We start from the raw sequence: 22,220 nt of genomic DNA, 5'->3' as shown, positions 1-22,220 counted from the left end.
TCTGTGGGCAAGGAAGGAGCCCCCCAGGGGACACTTGCCTGCCTGTACAATAATGCCAGGAGCTTGGGGAATAAGCAGGAGGAGCTCATCCTGCTCAGTGCAAACAATTACGATGTCATAGGGATAATGGAGATCTGGTGGGACTCCACCCATGACTGGACCACGGGTATAGATGGCTATACCCTGTACAGGAGGGATCGTGTAGAGAAAAGGGGCAGGGGTGTAGCTCTCTATGTTAAGGAAAGCTACACATTCCTGCAAGCCAATATTGGCAACCAGGGTGGACGGCTGGAGACCCTCTGGGTTAAAATCCGTGGGGAACACGGCACAGGGGACACAATGGTGGGAGTCTATTACAGACCTCCCACCCAAAGTCCTGAGCTTGACCAGGAGTTTGCCCAGGAACTGGCTGAGGCAGCTTGCTCCAGGACCATGGTTGTCATGGGTGACTTCAATTACCCGGACATCTCGTGGGAGGATCGCTCAGCAAAATCTGAGCGGTCGCAGAGCTTCCTCTCGTGCGTGGATGACCTCTACCTGACTCAAGAAGTCTATGGGCCAACGAGAGGCAAAGCGCTGCTCGACCTGGTACTGGCTACTGGGGATGACCTAGTCGGCCACCTAGTGATCGATGGGAAGCTGGGAGAAAGCGACCACGAGCTGATCACCTTCACCATCCACCAAAAAGCTGACAAGTCAGTCAGCAACACGTAAGTCCTTGACTTCAGGAAAGCCGACTTTGACAAGCTCAGGAGGCTTGTCAGTGAGGCCCTAAGGGACCGTGACCACAGGGAGAGGGGAGTTCAAGAAGAGTGGTTGCTCCTCAAGGGAGCGATCCTCAATGCACAAACTAAGTCTATTCCATCTCGGAGGAAAGGCAGCAAGAGGGCACAGCAGCCCCCCTGGCTCTCCAGGGAGCTAGCAGACCTCCTGAGGCTAAAAAGAAAGGCCGACAAAGGATGGAGGATGGGAGTCACCTCCAAGGAGGATTATTCTGCACTGGTCCGGTCCTGTAGGGAGCAGACCAAGAAAGCCAAGGCTGCAACTGAACTCCAACTAGCTTTGAGCATCAAGGACAATAAAAAGTCCTTTTTCAGATATGTGGGGAGCCGGAGGAAAAGCAGGGGCAACATTGGACCCCTGCTGAACCAGATGGGGCAACTGACAACTGACGCCCAGGAAAAAGCCAACCTATTAAATAGGTACTTTGCGTCAGTCTTTCATCAGCCCCATGGGACGCCCATGCCCGCTACAGGGCCGGGAAGTCCGGGTGAGGGTGATCCCCTGCCCTCCATTAATGCTGACTTTGTGAAGGAACATCTTGAGAAGCTGGATACCTTCAAGTCAGCCGGCCCTGACAATCTTCACCCCAGGGTACTCAAGGAGCTGGCGAGCATCATAGCCCAGCCTCTAGCATGGATCTTTGAAATCTCTTGGCGCTCTGGTGTAGTGCCCGAAGACTGGAAGAAGGCCAACGTGGTGCCTATCTTCAAGAAAGGGAGGAAAGTGGATCCGGCTAACTATAGGCCCATTAGCCTGACTTCTATCCCGGGGAAGATCTTAGAAAAGTTTATTAAAGAGGCCATCCTTAATGGACTGGCCGACGTCAACATCTTAAGGGATAGCCAGCACGGGTTTGTTGCGGGTAGGTCTTGCTTGACCAATCTCATTTCCTTCTATGACCAGGTGACCTATCACCTGGACAAGGGAGAAGAGATTGATGTCATATATCTTGACTTCAAAAAAGCCTTCGATCTGGTTTCCCATGATCACCTCTTGGAGAAACTGGCCAATTGTTGCCTTGGGTCCTCCACAATCCACTGGCTGGAAAATTGGCTCCGGGGTCAGACCCAGAGGGTAGTAATTGATGGAAGTCACTCATCATGGTGTCCTGTGACCAGTAGGGTCCCCCAAGGTTCTGTCCTTGGACCCATACTGTTCAACATCTTCATTAATGATGTGGACACTGGAGTCAGAAGCGGACTGGCCAAGTTCGCCGATGACACCAAACTTTGGGGCAAAGCATCCACACCAGAAGACAGGTGGGTGATCCAGGCTGACCTGGACAGGCTCAGCAAGTGGGCGGACGAGAATCTGATGCTGTTCAACGCCGATAAATGCAAGGTTCTCCACCTTGGGATGAAAAACCCGCAGCATCCTTATAGGCTCGGCAGCGCTATGTTGGCTAGCACTATGCAAGAAAGAGACTTGGGGGCCATCATTGACCATAAGATGAACATGAGCCTGCAATGCGATGCTACGGCTAGTAAAACAAACAAAACGCTGACTTGCATCCATAGATGCTTCTCAAGCAAATCCCGGGACGTCATTCTCCCCTTGTACTCGGCCTTGGTGAGGCCGCAGCTGGAGTACTGCATCCAGTTTTGGGCTCCACAATTCAAAAAGGATGTGGAGAAGCTTGAGAGAGTCCAGAGAAGAGCCACGTGCATGATCAGAGGTCAAGGAAGCAGACCCTACGATGACAGGCTGAGAGCCCTGGGGCTCTTTAGCCTGGAAAAGCACAGGCTCAGGGGTGATCTGATGGCCACCTATAAGTTTATCAGGGGTGACCACCAGTATCTGCGGAACGTTTGTTCACCAGAGCGCCCCAAGGGATGACAAGGTTGAATGGTCACAAACTACTACAAGATCGTTTCAGGCTGGACATAAGGAAGTGTCGCAGGGCACCTTAGTGCCTGCTCCTAGAGAAAGGAGAAACTGCCAGGGAGAGAGCCCTGGCAGAACCAAGTGAGCAAAGCTGCGGGTTGCTGGAGCAACTAAGGGGAGCCAGCTGCCTGTAGGGGGCAGGGCCTGGCCCTTATAAAGCTCAGGGCTGAGGCCAGGCTGGCAGTTCTCTGCCAGCAGCCAGAGAGGCAGGAGCTCCCTCAGCCGAGATATGGGAAGGAGCCTGAGTTGCAAGTACAGCTCATGATAGCCCTGGAGGCTTGAGCTATGATAATGAGTTATGGCCATGCGGCTTGTGGTTATGTTACAGCCTAGGGGCTTGTGGTTTTGCTTTGTGTTTGTATTATTACACCCGGAGGCTTGGGTGAGGCTGTAGGGGTTGGAGGAGGCCTCAATTATAGGGACCCCAGAGAGTGTGGGGTGCCCTAGCACCAAGAGGGCGCATTATTTGCATAACGCCAGGGAAGGCGCAGCTCGCACGCCAGTGCATGAGCAACTGGCGGCGAGGAGCGCGGCCAGTGGGTCGCGGGCGCAACCCGTAGGTTGCGGACAGGGACCTAAACCCCGGATTGCGTGTGGGGGGGAACATAGACCCCGGCCCCAGGAAAGGGGCAATGTTATTGAGTAGCCCAGTGTGGGCACGGCGAGCCCCAAAGAAGGGGGAGCGCCATTACTGAGGAGCCCTAGAGGGGCCATATCAAGGAGCCCGAGACGGGCGTAGCGAGCCCGGCCGCAGGCTAGTGCGGTAACACCCCTCAGACAGAGACAGGGCGCTGCGGTTGCCCCGAGAAGACAGGGAGTAGCAGCGCGGTGAGCCAGGGTCAGAGAGGGTGCCTGTGCGGTTGGCCCATAGGACCGGAGGCCCACTAGGGAGTCCCTGAGCGGGACCGTACCATCAGGGGAGGCCCAGCGGGAGGCTGGGCACAAGAGAGACAGACCCAACGTCTATTACATCTGTGAGGCTTGGGGCGTGGTATCAGGGGAGGTAGGAGCCACGCATAGCCCATAAGGCGGGGGTGCTTGGGTAGCGCCCATCACACGGGGAGACCCACGAGGGGTCCAGGAGCTTACGTGCCCAAGGAAACACAAGGCAGCCTCCCTATTATATATTCCATCAAGACGTGGCGGGCGAGAATGGAGGGTGTCCTCGGGCCGAAATAGCGCGGTGAGAGGGCCTCAAGGAGATCACGGCCCTCCGCGAGGACCCCGCCGTGACAGGAAGAATTTCTTTACTGTCCGAGCCCCCAAGGTCTGGAACAGCCTGCCACCAGAGGTGGTTCAAGCGCCTTCATTGAACACCTTCAAGGCGAAACTGGATGCTTATCTTGCTGGGATCCTATGACCCCAGCTGACTTCCCGCCCCTTTGGCAGGGGGCTGGACTTGATGATCTTCCAAGGTCCCTTCCAGCCCTAATGTCTATGAAATCTTTGATGAAAGATGGCTTCCAGGATAGGCAAAGTGATCCATGTTCTCCAGCAATTCTACATTGATTTGAATGGTGGGTGGGGGAGGGGGAGGTTGTTTCTCCATTTGGAGCAGGTTGGTAAAGGATTTATGTTTTCCTGATGTTTAGAGTTAGGCCAATACTCTTGTAGACTTCCAAGAATACATTAAAAATGGTTTGAAGTAGGGCTGTGCGAAACAGCACCATTTCATTTCGACTTCCATTTCACCGTTTCAAAGGGGCAGTGTTTTGTTTCACTATTTCGAAGCACTGTTCCATTTCATTTCATTGAAATGAAACTGTTTCACTGTTTTGACACGTTTTGATGTTTTGCCCATAGGCTATAACTGGGAATCATAAAAATGCCTATAATTTTGTCATTTCTGGGGCTGGGACCAGTGCCAGCACCCGAGTCTGCCCAGCACTGCCTGGTTCCAGCCGGCAATGGCAGCATGCTTTTATCCTACACGCAGATCCCGGAGGCCCATGCCCCCTGGGAGGAGTCTGGCACAACCTGACAGCCCTCCCGGGGAGTGCAGGCTCCCAAATCTGCGCGCAATGACAGCAGGCTGCCACTGCTGGCTGGGGTCAGCAGCAGCACCAGTCTTCCCAGTGCTTGGCACAGGGTTTCAGCAGGTTATTGCTGTTGGCTGGGGAAATAGGCCAGAGCCACCATCATCACCAGCTGGCAGTGGCAGCCTGCTGTCATCCTGCATCATCCAGGGACCTGCGCTCCCAGGAAGAGCTGGGGAAAGTAATCAGAGACCTGGGGGAAAGATTGGGGAGCTGGTGAATCCAACTGGGAACTTGTAGACTTCTGAAGCTACTACTTGAACATTCCCCCAGGACCCAGTTTGATTTCCCAGGTCCCACGTCTCAGACATTTAAGAGAAAGGAGAAAGGAGAAAGCTTTGTTGGGGATAATTGTAAGGAGCTTTGTTTATAGTATCACTGGAGGAGAGGATCTAATTGCATGGAATTCAGTTAAACATGTAAAAGAAGTCTTTCCTAATCTATCCCTGGCTGGTCTATGCATGGAAAAACCTAGCACACAGAATTGGCAAATTAAGTTGATATCCACTTTCCCTCTGTTAATCAGTGTTAAAAACTAGGGGTGTACCAATATATTGGTCACTTTTCAGATTGACACCAATAAAATGAAAATTAACATTATCAGTAATCAGCCTTTTTTTGGCCAGCATAGCTAATAATGTGACCGATAAATGTCACATGCACACACACACCCGCAGTATGCACGTGGCCAGGAATGGAGCCCAGCAGCTTGGAGAGCAGTGTCCAGCCAGTAAGTCTGTGGGAAGGAAGGGGTGTTGGGGAGTGGAGGGGCATGGTAGGGGGGCCGAACGGGGCCCCCATGATGAGGGAGAGAATGGAGCAGGGGCACGGGCAGGTGCTGCACAACCAGGGCAGTGAATGCGACCCTGCTGGAAGCAGGACAGAGCCGCAGGTGGCTCATCTGAGGGGGTACAGAGAAGTGGGGAAGGGGGTACCTCTCTGCTGCTGCATGCACCTCTGGCGGAGGCATGAGGGGCATGTGCCCTCCCTCCCCACCCCTCCATGCCCCCTGGATGAGCCATCCACAGCTCTATCCTGCTCCTGATGAGGTCACATTCACCGTCTTGGCTGGGCAGTGCCCGCCCCTGCTCCACTCCCTCCCTCACTGTGGGAACCCCAATCTTCCCCCTTATGCCCCTTCTCCCCACAGTGTGTGTGTGTATGGTGGGTTGTGGGGGGTGTCTGTGTGTGAATGCAGCTGACTCCAGCATGTGGGGCTTCCCTCCCATCCCACGAGTAGGGGGAGCACCGGCACATGAGGCTGTACTCCTCATGCCCACTGTTTCCCTACCTGCTGCCAGGAGTGAGCAGGATGCTGGGGAAACCTGCAGAAGTGGCAGCAGCAGCCCTGCCCAAAAGCTGCTGCTGGCTAGGCAAGGCCCTTCCACCCATGAGGGTGGGAAAAAGGCACAATAGGGTATGTTGGGGTGGGGGCTGTATATATGGGCACCTCGCTCCTACCTTTGTCAGGAGAAGGGCTGGGTGGGGTACAATTTGTTGGTAGGTGCTGCAGGCCAGGTGAAGATGCAGCTTGATCCACCTATACATAACATTCTATTAGGCAGTCCTCCACTAGCCCAAGAGTGGACTTGACCCGATTTATATCTCTGTACTTATAAGGCGCTCTCTACACGTTAGAAGTGTTGCTCAATGAATGCGTTAATTTTCCCTGTCAATTATGGCTTGGGACCCTCAATTAATGGGTTAATTGCACAATTACATTTAAGACCAGCTACACATGCAAAGTACCTATCACACAATAAAAAGCTCCAACCAGCTATAAAGTTAGATCTCAAATTGCGTACTAACTTTATAGCTGACTGCCATCGAGCTTTGATTTGCACGTGTAGCCGGGTCTCCCCTGCAACAGGGAGCCCCATCACCTGACAGGGCTTCCAGGCACAAGGATGCATCATGCCCAGCCTGAAAACGCCGGGCCCAGGATAAAGCAGCTGCAATGGTCCCCAGGTGCATGAAACCCCAGGGTCCTGGGGAGCACGAAAGGATTGCAGCAGCCATGATCCCCCAGGTCCGGGGGTTTCACATACTCCTGAGTCTGGGAGATTGTGGCTGCCACAGGCTTTCAGCCACAGGAGTGCGTGGAGTGCCCCCGCGGCTGGAAGACCCTCAACAGAGAGGGCTCCTAGCTGCAGGAGGATGCCTCTTGCCAGTGCTAGGGGAGCCCAGGATTGGGTTCCTACTGCATTGGCAATAAGGTATGATGGGATTGAATGTGCAATCCCATAATTATGCCTCCTGCCATTCATGTGGGGCATGGCAGGAGGTGCAATTGCGTGGATCGGGCGTTTGATCCCATTGCATCTGCACCTGCATGTGTAGAAGGGGCCGAAGGTAGGTAAAAGTCAGCCTCTTCAGACTTGTTAACATGTCTCCAACAAAAGTAATTTATTTATACAAAGGAGGGAGCTTTTGCTGTCAAAAGAATTGTGGCTCTTCCTATTGTATCACTCGTCCTTCACCCTTCGAAACTGGGAGTTATTCTGAACAGAGTAGTTAGAAATCACTAGAGAATCAAAAAGCACAGACTTAGGGGGGACCTGGTGGCTGCCTATAAGTATATAAGGGGTATACATCAGGATCTGGGGGAATGCCTGTTCACCAGAGCGTCCCAAGAGAAGACAAGGTCAAACGGTCACAAACTCCTCCATGACCACTTCAAGCTGGATATAAGGAAGAACCTCTTTACTGTCCGAGCCCCCAAGGCCTGAAACAGACTGCCACCAGAAGTGGTGCGAGCACCTACTCTGGACTCCTTTAAGAGACATTTGGATGCTTATCTTGCTGGGTTCCTTTGACGCCAGCTAACTTCCTGCCCCTGGGGCAGGGGGCTGGACTTGATGATCTTCCGTGGTCCCTTCCAGCCCAAAAGTCTATGAAATCTATGAACACTTCATTGCGGTGTTCTAGTAAATCCAGAGATGTGAATCTAGGGCTCTCATCCCAGGTGCATCACTTTTCTTTTACATTTCTTATACCTCCTTCTTTTGTATCTAAGGCAATGCTGATATTGCAGATTTATGGTATGGTATTACATCTGCCAGCGGTGCCCTCAAACCTGCCTTGCTGCTCCATGCACACTGCCCTATCTCTTCCTGACCAACGAACCAAAATAGCCGCACCCTTGCTACCCTAGAAACAGCCTCTCACACAGGTTACACAGCTGTTAGCATGGTAAGGTGCTGCTCCCAGGCATGGTAAGTTTGTGACCCACACGTGCTGTAACAAAACTCCTGTTCAGTGAGAGAGGGTGTGTTTAATGTTGTGACTCTTTGCTAGGCCCAGTGTCACCAGATTTGCCCATCACTTTGGGGTGTGCTCATTTATTAGGGATACGTTTCTAGGGTTTTTGCAATTCTATCAATGTGCTGCTTGCGTTACTTGTGTTTCTATATGGAGCTGTATCTCTCCCTTCTGCAAGTCTTCATTCCCAATAGAGCTATCTTGCAGGACTCTGCTTCAGTGGGGCTAGGTTTCTCCAGCCACCAAATCAGTCACACACACACACACACACACACACACACCTTAATGTGACACACCTGACCCAGCTGTGTTGATCAGCATATACAGGCTGACACCCTTATATTCCAGGAATCATTTCATTAAGGTAACAATAAAATGCAGTCAGATGCAAGCACACAGGTGAACAGAACACTTCTGAATCTGGCTGGGTGTCTAACTTGACACCCTTATGAGCCAGCATTCAGTTTATTAGGGCATGTCTGAGCCAAACTGGGTCAATCAACCTATACAAGCTGATTCCCTTATGTCTCAAACTCAGCACATCCCAATTTTTTACCCTAACTGTCCTAGCAGTGGTAGCCTCTTAATAAGCAGACCCCACAGTATTTCTGGGCTTCACAGGGATCTTTGGCTTAGGTAAAAGCGTTGCTGCTGACCAAGTGGGGAAGGGGAAGTAGAGAAGGAAAAATATACCTGGTTACCACCAGTTTGACTATAAAAGTTATTTATTGCTAAGCATATGAAATTTATAATGCTACTGGTAGTAATAGACATGCAAGGGAAAATAAACAAAAATAATTACAATATTACCTTGGTTTAATTGAGTATTTGGGGAAACCTAGCTCAAGCTTAATTAATACAATTTAGGTTCAGAAAGCTATGCCTAGAGAGAAAAAGAAAAAGAGAGAGAGAAAGAGGGAGAAAGAGAAAGAGAGAGAGAGAGTGAGAGCTGGGATCTCACCATTCCAAGGCACTCGGGTGATTTCTTGACAAGCAAAGTTTCTAACACGATCATGGAAGGGAGATGATCTGTTTCTCTCAGCTTCTCAAGAACAGTGGTGGATGGTGTCAGAGAGATTTCTCTCTTGAAGCACAGTTTACTTCTTTACAGCTTTCTTATACCCTTAGTCCAGCCTCTTTCAAGCATTCTTCTAATTGTGTAAATCAAGAGGGTCCCAAGCCATAACTGACAGGGAAAATCCTGTTATATAAACAGTTTAAATTTAAATGAATTACCTTTCTCAGTGACAAGGGGTTATCTGGCTTGAAACATCTCAAGAAACTGATTAACAACCAGGAAAAACATCAAGTTTTAAGGAGTAACCAGACACTTAGGAGCCAGATTGAAATTATTATGACTATAAAAGATATACTGGAAGGGATACCACATTGTTTCTTCTCAGATGGCCTAGCTATGCTTACACTGTGAAGTCAGCATCAGTGTTTTGTATTTTACCTGTTGTGAATAAGCCTCAGTTAAGCATGACTTTCAGATTTTACTGTAGTCTTTTAACACTCAAGGGGATTACTTGGAGTGTTCATAAACTTTGTGGGGAGGACTTCCACCAGTCATCCTGGGAAAAGTATGACAGCATTTGTGGTCAGGGCTCCTGAAAAAGTCCTTTGTAAATCCAGCAAGCTGGGTGCCAGGGCTCCCTCAGGAACACAGAGCTGACAGGTAACATCAGTTCCTGCTTGCCAGTCACAGGGAAAGATTAATTTCCACAAAGCGGCCAGAAGAAAACAAAAGCAATTCAGCCATACATTTGCCAGAGGAATTAAGGCAAAACACAGGAGTAGCTAATTGGGTCACATGCTGTACTCTGTGGCCTACTAGAAAATGCAACAAGCATCAGAAACAAAAGCGATTTTTTGCTATCCTTCCCTCATTTTTGTGTTGGTCTTATGTGCCTCAAGAAGAGGCTTTCTTTTCTGCAGGAAGAGCCTTGGATGCGAGGTTCCCTTTTCAACACACTAGGGGGAAAAGCAAACAAAGATTTCATTTGGAGGGCCGAGTGTAGACAGTGGCTCCTGTTCTCTTTAGCTTGGGCATGTGGTTGGGCTACTTCTTTACTGTTAAATGTAAAGGCAGAAAAAAATAGACTGAAAATATCATTGGCTTGGCAATGACCAACCAAGACCAAAACAACCAAACCCAAACGACGGAAGCAGGAAAATCCATCCAGTGGGCATCGCAGGGCTTGCACTCCTTCAGTACATGCACCCAGCCTTGCAGCAGTCACCTTCCAGCTTAGACTCTCTCCTTTTCAGAAAAAACCATACCAATAACATTATTACCAGAACAACCAAAGCCAAGCAACAGAAGAAAAAAGCCACCCAGTTGGGTATCAGAAAGCATACCACCACTCCACTGCACATACCCAGTTGTGCAATAATCCCCAGTCCTCCCATTTTCTCAGAAACTGTCCTTTATCTCTAGTGGACAACCCCTGGCAGGGGCAAGGCCCTCTGAACCCCAGTTTTCAAAGTGATGGCAAGGCCCTAGGTCTGCTAGGCCAGTGGTTCCCCAGCTGTGGTCCATGGGCTGGTGGCAAAGTCAGGGCAAGCCTGCTGGACTGCACCCACTCTGCTCCCAGAGCAATGAAGGGTGGAGCCCGAGCCCCTACATCCCAGAGCGCCCCCCCAAGCAGGCAAGTGGACCTCGTTCAGTCCCTGGGAACCTGCTGCTCTGGCCCCGCCCCTTTCGTTCCTTATGCAAATGAGGCGCGTAAGGCCCGCCGCCTTCTTCTGTGGCCGCGCCTCGGACCGTACCATCGCGCCAGGAGAACACTGCTCCGCGCACCCGCGCGCCCCCTCCTGCGCGGCGCTGGGCGCGTGGTACTTCCCACCGCTGAGAACGGGTCCTTGCGGCAGCCCGGCTGCCCTCTCAGTGCCTGATTAGAAAGTCCCTCCGGAGCGCAGCCACGGGGCCTGCCCCGCCTCTCCCGCGCCGTCCGAATAGCTCGGAGTTGTCCCCCACCCCCGTCCCGTGCGCAGCGGGCACGCGATCAGGCTGGCCACTGGCCAGCTCAATAAAGGCGGAAGCGGTCGCCGGGGCCCTTTCGGCGGCACCGGGCTGACGTGGGCTCCGGGAGCGGCCGGGCCGGGACCATGTGAGTGACAGATCCTTTGCCCCGGCCCCCACCTTACCCCCCTCCCCGCCCCAGCCCGGCGCGGCACTAACCCGCTCTGCTCCCGCAGGTCGAAAGTCACCTTTAAAATCACGCTGACGTCGGACCCGCGGCTGCCCTACAAAGTGTGAGTGACGCGCGGGGTCGTCCTGCCCCCCCCCCCCCAAGCCCTTGCCCTCCACCCCCGCCCCCCACAGACCGACCTGTATCCAGCTGCCGGGGTGGTCCCACCCCTGCCTGGCTACACATGTTCGTGCGCCCTGCCTCCGGTTGTGCTGCCCCCAGCCCCAGGCAGCTCCTAGCGAGCGCAAGCTGGGAAGTGCCGGGAAAAACTTTGAAGCTGAGCTGACCACAATTCCAGGCATTTGATCATATTAAAAACAAAAACCTCTAGGATCAAGATGGGGAGATCTAAAAAGAGGGCGTGTCTAGGAAAACCCAGACATATGGTATCCCTAACATTGTCAGGCTTCCCGCAGGGGAGAGCAGGCCCTTGCCTGGGATTCCTCTGGTCTTCCTGCAGAGGCACCACGTGCCTTGCATGCCTCAGAACTGCCTGCAGCGCTCGCCCAAACCAGCTGCGGGCGGGGCACCATGTATGACATGGATCCTGGCGCAGACGCCACTTGCAGCATATGCCCAGAACAAGTTGTGCCACCTGTTGCATGCTGCGTGTGGTGTCAAGCCCTGGCTGAATGGGGCCATATGGGTCTGACACCCGTGTTCTGTGCTATTGGTGTCCAGGACTCCCAGTTTGAGTGTGCTTGGCTGCTTGCATAGTTGCACACAGTGGGTTTGAATGTAGTTATTTGGAATGGATTCACTGCATCCTTGCAATTTATGAAGTGAAAATATAAAGAAGGCAGGGCAGGATGCCTGCCCCTTGGAAACTAACTGGTTCAGAGGGGTGTGAGGTTTCATAGGCAGCATCCTACTTGGTCAGATGCTGTGCAACTTTATCAGGTGCTATATAAGGAAAAGCTATGGATCTAAATCAGTGGTACCCAACCTGCAGTACGAGTGTCACAGGTAGCACAGTCAGCCCCTGTGTGGCACATGGTAGATCAGTGTGGGGCAGGCAACACTGCGGCAAATATGGCAAGAGAAAGTGATTGGAGCGGCACTTAGGAAGTGTTTGGGACTAATTTGTTGACATGCCTGTGAAAAAGATTGGCCCCCCACTAATCTAAAATAAGTGGTGTGCCATGTGTAAATAGGCAGAATTAAAATGTGAAGAATAACAGCCTAACTTATGGCTAGAGAAAACAATTTATGCAGCTTGATCACAATCTAAAGGGCCAAGTTTGTTGTTTTTTCACGGTGGCCCTGCCCCTCAGTGCTGATTGGTGGAGAGTTCCCACCCCTTGGCGCTGATTGGCAGAGAGATCCCTGGAGGAGGAGGGACAAGAGGGCAGCCACCATATTGACACCTAGCTGTTCTTTGTGCAGCCCTTCTCCTTGGTGCTGATTGGCAGAGGCACAAGCGGCAGCTGCCCTTTATACAGCCCCACCAGCCAGAATATTCCCCTCCTGAGCAGGCTGCAAGGCTGGGGAACCAGCACTTTATTTCTGTTAAATTTGGGGGTTTTTTGGTTGATTTCCTGGGAAATCGCGGCCAAGGCTATTTTTCACAGCAATTGCTATTTAAGTAGGTCCCTAATTGTGATTTAATACAAGACTGACAGATTTTAAATTGTGTTATAACTTGTTTGGAAAGTATTTTTCAAACAATTTCCGTGCTGGGCCAAACCAGAGGTCCATGTAACCTAGTGATGTGTCAACAACAGAGATGTGGGGTTTCTGGAAAATTTTGAGCTGGACAATTTTCCAGAAAATTTTCCAGTGCCCTAAATAGAGAGTGATCTGATTTAGCATGTTTTTTTTTACCTGTATTTAGAAAACAAAACTAAAAAAGTACCCCCATGTTAATTTTATGTTCCAGTAGTTGCAAATATTTGAACTGAAATATTTGATTAGGAGCTCATGATCCACAACGAGCATTAATTGCTGCTGTGCTCCCTCGATTACCACAGTGGCAAGTCAGTTAATTAACGAAAGCTATAAGAAGTGTGCAGCAGGAGCCATGAGAGCTGGCGAGAGCATACAAGGGGGAGAGCCTGCACAGGGAGAGAGCACAGGTTCAAATATTTGCACTGCGAATATTCAAAACCATGAATGGAGAATCTGTGAATGGTGGGTTTCCTGTACACAATAGTATATACTTCCCTTATGTTGTTTGTTTAAATTTATGAAAAAAAACAAAGACACTGAAAACTGTTGACACACTAATTTTAGCACACCCAAAGAACTGTGCATGATATGCCTTGGTTGTCCACTCATCTACTTCAACAGAGTTGAACGCTCTTTCACTGAGGTCATTGCAGCACCTCCATTTTCACTGTCACTATCTGTAGAATCACTTGTACTACTACTTAGTTCTATTTCAGAATCGGATTGAGGCAAATCTGATTCAGAACTACTTGAACCACATTTTTTTTCGCTAAAGGATCATTTTACCAATGAATCTATGGGCAAGGGCACCTTATCAAGTGGCATCTTCTTCACTAATGGTGCTTCTGATTACTTCTCAAAATCTCTTGATTTTGGAGAATCAGAAACAAGCTTAGCAATGCATTCATTTGTTAGTCTATTCCTCTTTTTTGTCTTGATTGAGCTCAAAGCCTTCCAGTTCTATTCAAAGGAAGCTGCTGTTGGTGAAACGCGTAGGATCCTTAGAGCAACCCTGGACAACAGTCAGGGGTTACAGTATCCCTTCCACTACGTAAGAGGAGACCTATTCTCTGCTGCCTGCCAAATTGTCTTTCTCCAAAGTTTTTTCTTTTGCACAGTATTTCAGCAGTGTCTGCTATTTCGTCCGTGTTGGGGACATTCTTAGCTACTTGTATTGAGAGCAGTAGATAATTCATCTTCTGATTAAATATTGTCCTCTGTGTTGAGGATCCAAAAGGTTTGCTGTCAGATAAACTAGATGAGAGCAAAACTCAGATCTCTTAGTAAATATTTGTTTTACTACTATTTATTTTTTTGGATAGAAGTGAAGAAGGCAAAAGCTCAGTTAGATTTTCATTCAGTTGTCTGACTATCTCTGGAATATTTGAAAGGCTTGGTGCATTTCCTTCAAGTTTCTTGATAGCCAGTAAAACTGGTAGTAGCAAACTGAATGCTCCTTGAACTCGAACCCAGAACACATTGTTGAGAATCTGCTTCCAAATGTTCACGGGAATGATCTGGGATACTGTGTCATCTATTGAAGCACGCTGCAAACTGTTCTTTGTGTGCAGCAAACTATGTTAGTACTTTGTAGCCGAGCCCCATCTAGTTTCGCCTGGCAGTAAAAGTGCACTTTCCTTCCCCTGCTTCTCTTTCTGTAATTTCTTCAAAGTCTGATTTTTTAACAATCATCATGTTGCTATACCTTCACAATCACCTTGCAGTTTGCCAGTATTGTCTTCACTGTATTCACACTTACTGTGTCCTTTGCCAGAAGATTCAACCCATTAGCAAGACAGCCAGATACTGTTAAATGAGGATATTTAGCCTTTAGTATTTGCCACACAGCTTTTATGTTACTTGTGTTGTCAGTTACAAGGGCTTGCGTCTTGGAGGGACCTGCACTTCCAATCTCTTCACTCAATAATTTGGCTATGCATTCACCTGTATGACGAGAGGATTTTGTAGCATATTGCTTTCAGGAATATTGGTCCAGGTGTTGCTAACATAATATTCAATAAAGGATTTTCTTGTATATCTATCCATCCATCTGACATCAGAGTCAGTGCTTGACCAATCCTTTGAATAACCATTGTTTGAACTCTGTCATGCTCTCCGTCTAAGAGAATGTGAAGGTAACTTATGCGATGGGTGAATTAGTTTGTAAAGTTCCTTCCAGTATTGATTTTTATCAAATGATGTTCTACCACTTGGTTGTATTAGCTTTCTGTATATGGCTTGTACTCTTTCAGTACAGTTTCTACATGTTGTTAAGTGTTTTGTCATCTTGTTGTGCTGTTGGCATAATCCTGCCTGAAATATTTACATCTACCAACTTCCTGCCTTCCTTCAGTGGTTTGAACTTCACTATAACGATGCCACACACTAGTTTGTTTGTTTTTTTCTGATTAGGCATTATAAATGTAATAGCTTTCATAAACATTTAGGGCTGGAAGGGACCTCGCAAGATCATTGGGTCCAACCCCCTGCCCAAGGGGCAGGCAGTCAGCAGGGGTCAAATAATCCCAGCAAGATAGGCATCCAGGTGCCTGCACCACCTCTGTGGTGGGGAGTCTATTCCAGGCCCTAGGGATTCGGACAGTAAAGAAGGTTTTCCTTATATTCAGCCTAAAACAGTCTTCCATGACTGTTTGTAACAGTTGGACCTAGTCTTCCCATGTGGTGCCCTGGTGAACAGATGTTCCCCCAGTTCCTGGTGCGTACCCCTTATATACTTATAGGCTGCCACTAAGTCACCCTTGAGCCTACGTTTTTCCAGGCTGAAGAGTCCCATGTCTCTCAGCCTCTCCTCAAGGCCTGCTCTCTTGTCCTCTAATCATGCACATGTCTCTCAGGACACTCTCAAGCTTCTCCACATCTTTTCTGAATTGCGGAGCTCAGAACTGGACACAGTATTCCAGCTGTGGTTTCACCAAGGCTGAGTAAAGTGGGAGGATGACTTTCTGGGTCTTGTTTGAGATGCAGCAGTAGATGTAGGCCAGAGTTTTGTTTGCTTTGCCGGCTGTGGCATCACATTTGTGGCTCATGTTCATCTTGTGATCAATCATGACTCCCGAGTCTCTTTCAGATGTGGTGCTCGCTAGCGTAGGGCTGCCGAGCCTATGAGTATGGTGTGGGTTCTTTCTCCCAATGTGGAGTTGTTAGTATGACTGCTTGAAACCAAAAGCACTAAAAAACTAACTATCTTATGAAACGCTTTCAACTTCCCCAACTCAAGAAAAGAAATGAGACGCTGCTCTGTGTGTTTGCTGAACTGGAAGTGAAACAAAAACTTATTGCAGTTTTAGTTTTGGTTTTGCTTTCACTTGCAGTCAGAGATGAAACAAGAATTTTAACTTTGGTTTTGATTTGACCTGCACAGCCGATTAGGTAAACTTGTAACTTGATTTTTAGTTTGGATTATTATTGTCATATTGAATGTAATAGTTTGAATGTTTGCAATAGTTGCCCATTAGCCAATTTAGAAAAAGTCAAGATTCATCTTCTTATCTAGGCCATTGTTTTGGCCTGCGTGCGGAAGGTCCTGACTTTGCTCAAAGTCTTAACTCTTGAATTTTATCTTTAGAGGCCTTTAACAAAGTTAACCTAAAAATGACCCTTAAGCAAACATCACACATTCCGAGAAATCAAACCCTAGGAGCCTTCGAAAAAAGTTTGGAAAGAAGGGTCACTGCAGTGATGTGGAAATTCCCCAAAGTAACTAAACGGTCAACAAAAGAAACTAAACCCAGCAGAAATCTGTTGAGTAAGATCTGAGCCCAAATTTGGAAGTAGTGACAGGTTTGCGTAGGAGGGGCCTAAGACAGCAACTCACTCAATAAAAACTGTAACCTACTGTCCCAATTTGGAGGTAACCTCACTTGCAGAACAACGAAGGAAGAATTGCAAGTGTAGGCCGGATCAGACTGATCACCTGAACCACCCTGTCCTTGAACATGAATCTCTTAGTTCATGCTGAAGCTGCGGAGCACCCGGAAGGGACTGAAGGAAGGGGACTTAGTCCTATCAGTATTGAGGCGAGCCCATTGAACCGTACTACTGAGGCCAACCCATTAAAATTATACTACTGAGGAATGAAAGCATATCTAGGTGTTTGGCTTCTCGGAATTCTAGGATTGTAAGTATATTATGAAAATAATAGTATTGATTCAAATTTAACTTCTGAGTTGTAAGTGTAATTGTTTTTGTAATATTAATTCTTATAGCACTGTTTGGGAAGGAAGTGCATTTGGAGCATTGTTTCTGATATATGTAGTTATTGTGTTTTTAATGTTTGTGGTATTTCTTAAAGCTAAGCAGTGTTATATGTGTAGCAAAGAATTTTAAAATAAAATTGTGTTGTATGAATTAAGAGTGTAATCATTGTGAAATCGTGCAAGTAGCTAAAAATTCCCCCAGCCAGTGCATCAAATGAATCAGTAAGTTGTGTGGGATTTTCTCTGTTCCATAACCCACTAGAGACAATTATGAGTGTATTTCCCCTCCTATTTACAAATCAATAAAATATGTATGTATTCTTTCACACACTTCCTATGGATAATCACCTGAAAAACATTAATTACAACTTTGAAACTGCCAAGCTTGCCTAATATTGTATTGGCCTCCATTCATTGTTACTAATGAATTTTATGAAACAGTGAATTTTTAGAAATGGAAAATTTCCCGTGGAAAAATAAAGCACTGGAAAATTTTTCCACCCAACTTCTCTGGTTAACAATAGTAAGCAGCTGCTACTCTAGTTCAGGAAGTAGAGCAGCATATTGGTTATGGGTGTCAAAGATACAGGTCAGACCAGCCCACAGAGCCCTTTCATCTGACCCACGGTGGGTCAGCAGCTAGACCTGCCTGTGGCATCCAGGACTGGATCTGGCATGCTTGTTGCGCACACCACCCCCAGCTGGATTGGCTCCATGCACTGGATTTAGTGTGCAGGGCCAGTCTGACCCATGGACCATAGATTCATAGATGTTGGGGTCGGAAGGGACCTCAATAGATCATCAAGTCCGACCCCCTGCATAAGCAGGAAAGAGTGCTGGGTCTAGATGACCCCAGCTAGATACTCGTCTAACCTCCTCTTGAAGACCCCCAGGGTAGGGGAGAGCACCACCTCCCTTGGGAGCCCGTTCCAGACCTTGGCCACTCGAACTGTGAAGAAGTTCTTCCTAATGTCCAGTCTAAATCTGCTCTCTGCTAGCTTGTGGCCATTGTTTCTTGTAACCCCCGGGGGCGCCTTGGTGAATAAATCCTCACCAATTCCCTTCTGTGCCCCCGTGATGAACTTATAGGCAGCTACAAGGTCGCCTCTCAACCTTCTCTTGCGGAGGCTGAAAAGGTCCAGTTTCTCTAGTCTCTCCTCGTAGGGCTTGGTCTGCAGGCCCTTGACCATACGAGTTGCCCTTCGCTGTACCCTCTCCAGGTTATCCGCATCCTTCTTGAAGTGTGGCGCCCAGAATTGCACGCAGTACTCCAACTGCGGTCTGACCAACGCCCTATAGAGGGGAAGTATCACCTCCCTGGACCTATTTGTCATGCATCTGCTGATGCACGATAAAGTGCCATTGGCTTTTCTGATGGCTTCGTCACACTGCCGGCTCATGTTCAACTTGGAGTCCACTAGGACTCCAAGATCCCTTTCCACCTCTGTGCCACCCAGCAGGTCATTCCCTAGGCTGTAGGTGTGCTGGACATTTTTCCTCCCTAGGTGCAGCACTTTGCATTTCTCCTTGTTGAACTGCATCCTGTTGTTTTCTGCCCACTTGTCCAGCCTATCCAGGTCTGGCTGCAGCTGTTCCCTGCCCTCCGGCGTGTCCACTTCTCCCCATAGCTTTGTGTTATCTGCAAACTTGGACAGAGTACATTTCACTCCCACGTCCAAGTCGCTGATGAAGACATTAAAGAGTATCGGTCCAAGGACCGAACCCTGCGGGACCCCAGTGCCCACACCCTTCCAGGTCGAGACTGACCCATCTACCACGACTCTTTGGGTGCGACCCTCTAGCCAATTCGCCACCCACCGGACTGTGCAGTCATCCACATCACAGCCTCTTAATTTGTTCACCAGTATGGAGTGGGATACCATATCGAAGGCCTTCCTGAAGTCCAGGTATACGACATCCACCCCTCCTCCTGTGTCCAGGCGTTTCGTAACCTGGTCATAGAAAGAGACTAGGTTGGTCAGGCACGATCTGCCCGCCACAAACCCATGCTGGTTTCCCCTCAGCATAATTTGTCCTGCCAGGCTCTCACAAATGTGAGCCTTGATAATTTTTTCAAATACTTTACCAAGGATGGAGGTGAGACTGACCGGCCTATAGTTGCCTGGGTCCTCCTTCCTCCCCTTTTTGAAAATGGGGACCACGTTAGCCCTTTTCCAGTCCTCCGGGACTTGGCCTGTGCGCCACGAGCATTCGAATATTCCTGCCAGTGGCTCTGCAATGACGTCAGCCAGTGCCTTCAGCACCCTCGGATGGAGCCCATCCGGGCCTGCCAACTTAAAGGCATCCAGTTCTTCCAAGTGACTCTGCACCACCTCAGGATCTACGCATGGAAGTCTGGCGCCTTGCTGCTGCCTCTCTACAACCCCAGTGAGAGACTTGTCGTGCCCCTCGCTTAGGAACACTGAGGCAAAGAACTCGTTGAGGAGTTTAGCCTTGTCCCCCCTATCTGTCACCAATTGCTTCTGCCCATTTAGCAGGGGTCCTATTCCTCCCTGGGCCTTCCTTTTACTCCCTATATATCTAAAAAACAATTTCTTGTTGTCCTTTACTTGGGTTGCCATCCTCAGCTCCATGGTAGCTTTGGCCCGCCTAACTGCCTCCCTACAAGCACGAGCAGAGGAGGTATATTCATCTTTAGTGATCTCACCCTGTTTCCACTTTTTATGTGCTCCCCTTTTGGCCCTTAGGCTGCCCTGGATTTCTCTGGTCAGCCATGGAAGCCTCCTGGCCCCTTTCCCTCTTTTGCCTCGCTCTTTCCCTCTTTTGCCTCACAGTTCGACCACACCAGTGCTATTCAGCTACTTATCCAGTTTGTAGGACCTGAAAATTTTGACACCACTGCTTTAGAGAAGTATAAGAAACAAGGCATATGTAGTGTGCAGTATGACACCCCGCCTCCCCCCACCTCTCCCCCCCCCGCATTGTATCCCCTTCCTAGTCGCAAGCAGTTACAGTTTTAGGAATATCTTCAGTCTAAGGTTATATCTTCATGCTTAATAAATAGCCCAGATGGACTATAAATGTGTCTGATTTCACAATATAAATATACATTATATAAAGAAGGATGCACAGAAAAGATGTTTTGAGAGCTCTGTCTTCCTCCTCTGATGCATGTTTTTTACTGATGATGAAATATAACTTTCTGTTATTGTTAACCTGTCTAGATAGCATTACTCTAATGTGCCATAGCATCTAGTAATCCTCACAACTCTCTCTGGTGTAGTACAGAGATCATGACCACATGTATTCCTTTTGTGACCCATCAGTACAGTCTTGTAAAATGGTTTGAGATCCAACTTTAAAACTAAAACTAATTATATTACTCCTAGTATTAAATTGTTCCCTATGGAAGGTGAAGTTGAAAATTTATCATCTAACACACTCAAAAAGTCACAGGCTATAAACTTGGAATTCTTACATGATTTTTCTTTTTGTAAATATATTGCTTCTGGCATGTGTGCAAGTAATAAATCCAAATTAATTTATCTAAAGAAAATAACACTTTTGCAGCATACTTATGTTTCTGTACTGATAAAACAAAACATTGAACCACATAATGTTGCTTTAATTCATTGAATCATACAGAAGTAGAGATGAAAAGGACCTCCAGAGGTCATCTAGTCCACAACCCCCGATACAGGCAGGATGATCCCTATTGAAACTATCTTATACAAATCCATTGTCCAATATATTAGTGAAACTATGCATTCAACCCTGACCCAACCACAAGGCGCAACACCCTAACCTGCTACAGGTAAAGCAGTGGTTCTACAATAGCCAATGACCTGCTGGTACAAGGGATATTTAAAGTGCATTCAAGAGATCCAAGGAAGAGGGCCATGCCCTCCCCACTACACAGGAAAGGCAAATCCTCCACAGTTTGTACAGTCGAATCAAGCGGTAAAATTCCTTTCTGACCCCAAATATGGTAGTTGGTCTGACTCTGAGTGAAGGCGGCTTCCTTTAGCCAGGAACCTCTGGGTTTTGGTCCCAGGATTAGCGTACCACAGTTAAAATCCCAAGGTTTGGCTACAGCCAATCCCCAGTGCTTCTGAAGAATGTTAAAAAAACAAACAAACCCTGATACACATAGCAGGCAGTGAAAAAAGTCTTTCCTAGCCCCATGTGGCAACCAGCAAAGCCTGGAAACATGGGACATGCCCATAGTAGAGAATAGACATCTGGTCATCGCTGACCAATGCTTGTCCAACCTCATCTCAAACATGGAGATTCCATGGCTTCCCTAAGCAGGCTGTTCCACTGCCAACTGTTCTAGCAATGAAGAACTTGTTCCTACTGTCCAGTCTAAACCTACTTTTCTGCAACTTCAAGTCATTGTATGAGAGCAGCCATTGATATTATTGAAATTGTAAACTGCAGTTTTAGAAGTTTGGAATAGCTCTTTACTTTAGCCTAGAAATAATATTCTCTACTTTCATTTTACTCTTCATTTTAGGTTAAGTGTGCCTGAGAATACACCTTTCACAGCTGTCTTGAAATTTGCTGCAGAAGAGGTAAGTAGTGAATCATGACAGTATCCAAAAAGGTAAATTACAAGTTTTCATATAAATTTGTATTGCATACTTACAAATGGCAGAGTTAGCAGAAAAGCATGCAGAAATATGCAGTCAAATTTGCATGATTAACCACCAGGGATCCTGGTTTTCTCTGATTAAAAGAAAAAACAAATCCCCAATTTTCAGATTAAAAAAGTAACCCAAAATCCACATTTGTCCGTGATTAAAATGAAACACCACTATATACAGATTTATTTTTTTTAATATATCTATATATTAGTGGTGACTTTTTTTATGTATCCCTATGTTAGTGGTGTTTCATTTTAATCGCAGACAAATGTGGATTTGGGGTTACTTTTTTAACCAAAAAATTGGGGATTTTTTTTTTATCAGAGAAAACCAGGATCCCTGTTAATCACTTCATTAAAGTTCCACATGCACATGCTTAATCCACACAGTTTTTAAAACCCTTAAATTTAGCAAATTTCACAGTACATATGCCAATTAATGTAATAATTTACATTTATATAGCATCCAACATCCCAGCTTTGCAAACCCTTTCCATGCACCTTCCCCCTCTGTTTTAATAGAAATTTGCTACACTTACATTCTTACACATTTGATGCAATGCCCGGATGA

At 47.8% G+C, this 22,220-nt stretch overlaps 1 protein-coding gene across 1 annotated transcript in view; it reads left to right on the top strand.

The window, feature by feature from the left end:
- The first annotated feature begins 10,990 nt into the window (after window positions 1–10,990).
- The window catches only part of UFM1 (ubiquitin fold modifier 1), a 31,768-nt gene continuing 20,538 nt past the window's right edge, over window positions 10,991–22,220 (top strand). The window contains exons 1-3 of the mRNA XM_006271526.4: window positions 10,991–11,077; window positions 11,166–11,222; window positions 21,521–21,578. Of these exons, the coding sequence (XP_006271588.1) occupies window positions 11,076–11,077; window positions 11,166–11,222; window positions 21,521–21,578 (117 nt within the window). The 5' untranslated portion in view covers window positions 10,991–11,075. The remainder of the gene's footprint in view (window positions 11,078–11,165; window positions 11,223–21,520; window positions 21,579–22,220) is intronic.

The sequence above is a fragment of the Alligator mississippiensis genome, chromosome 1 (genome assembly GCF_030867095.1).
Source record: "Alligator mississippiensis isolate rAllMis1 chromosome 1, rAllMis1, whole genome shotgun sequence".
NCBI classification, from domain to species: domain Eukaryota; kingdom Metazoa; phylum Chordata; order Crocodylia; family Alligatoridae; genus Alligator; species Alligator mississippiensis.
This window is presented reverse-complemented; position numbering and strand designations above follow the sequence as displayed.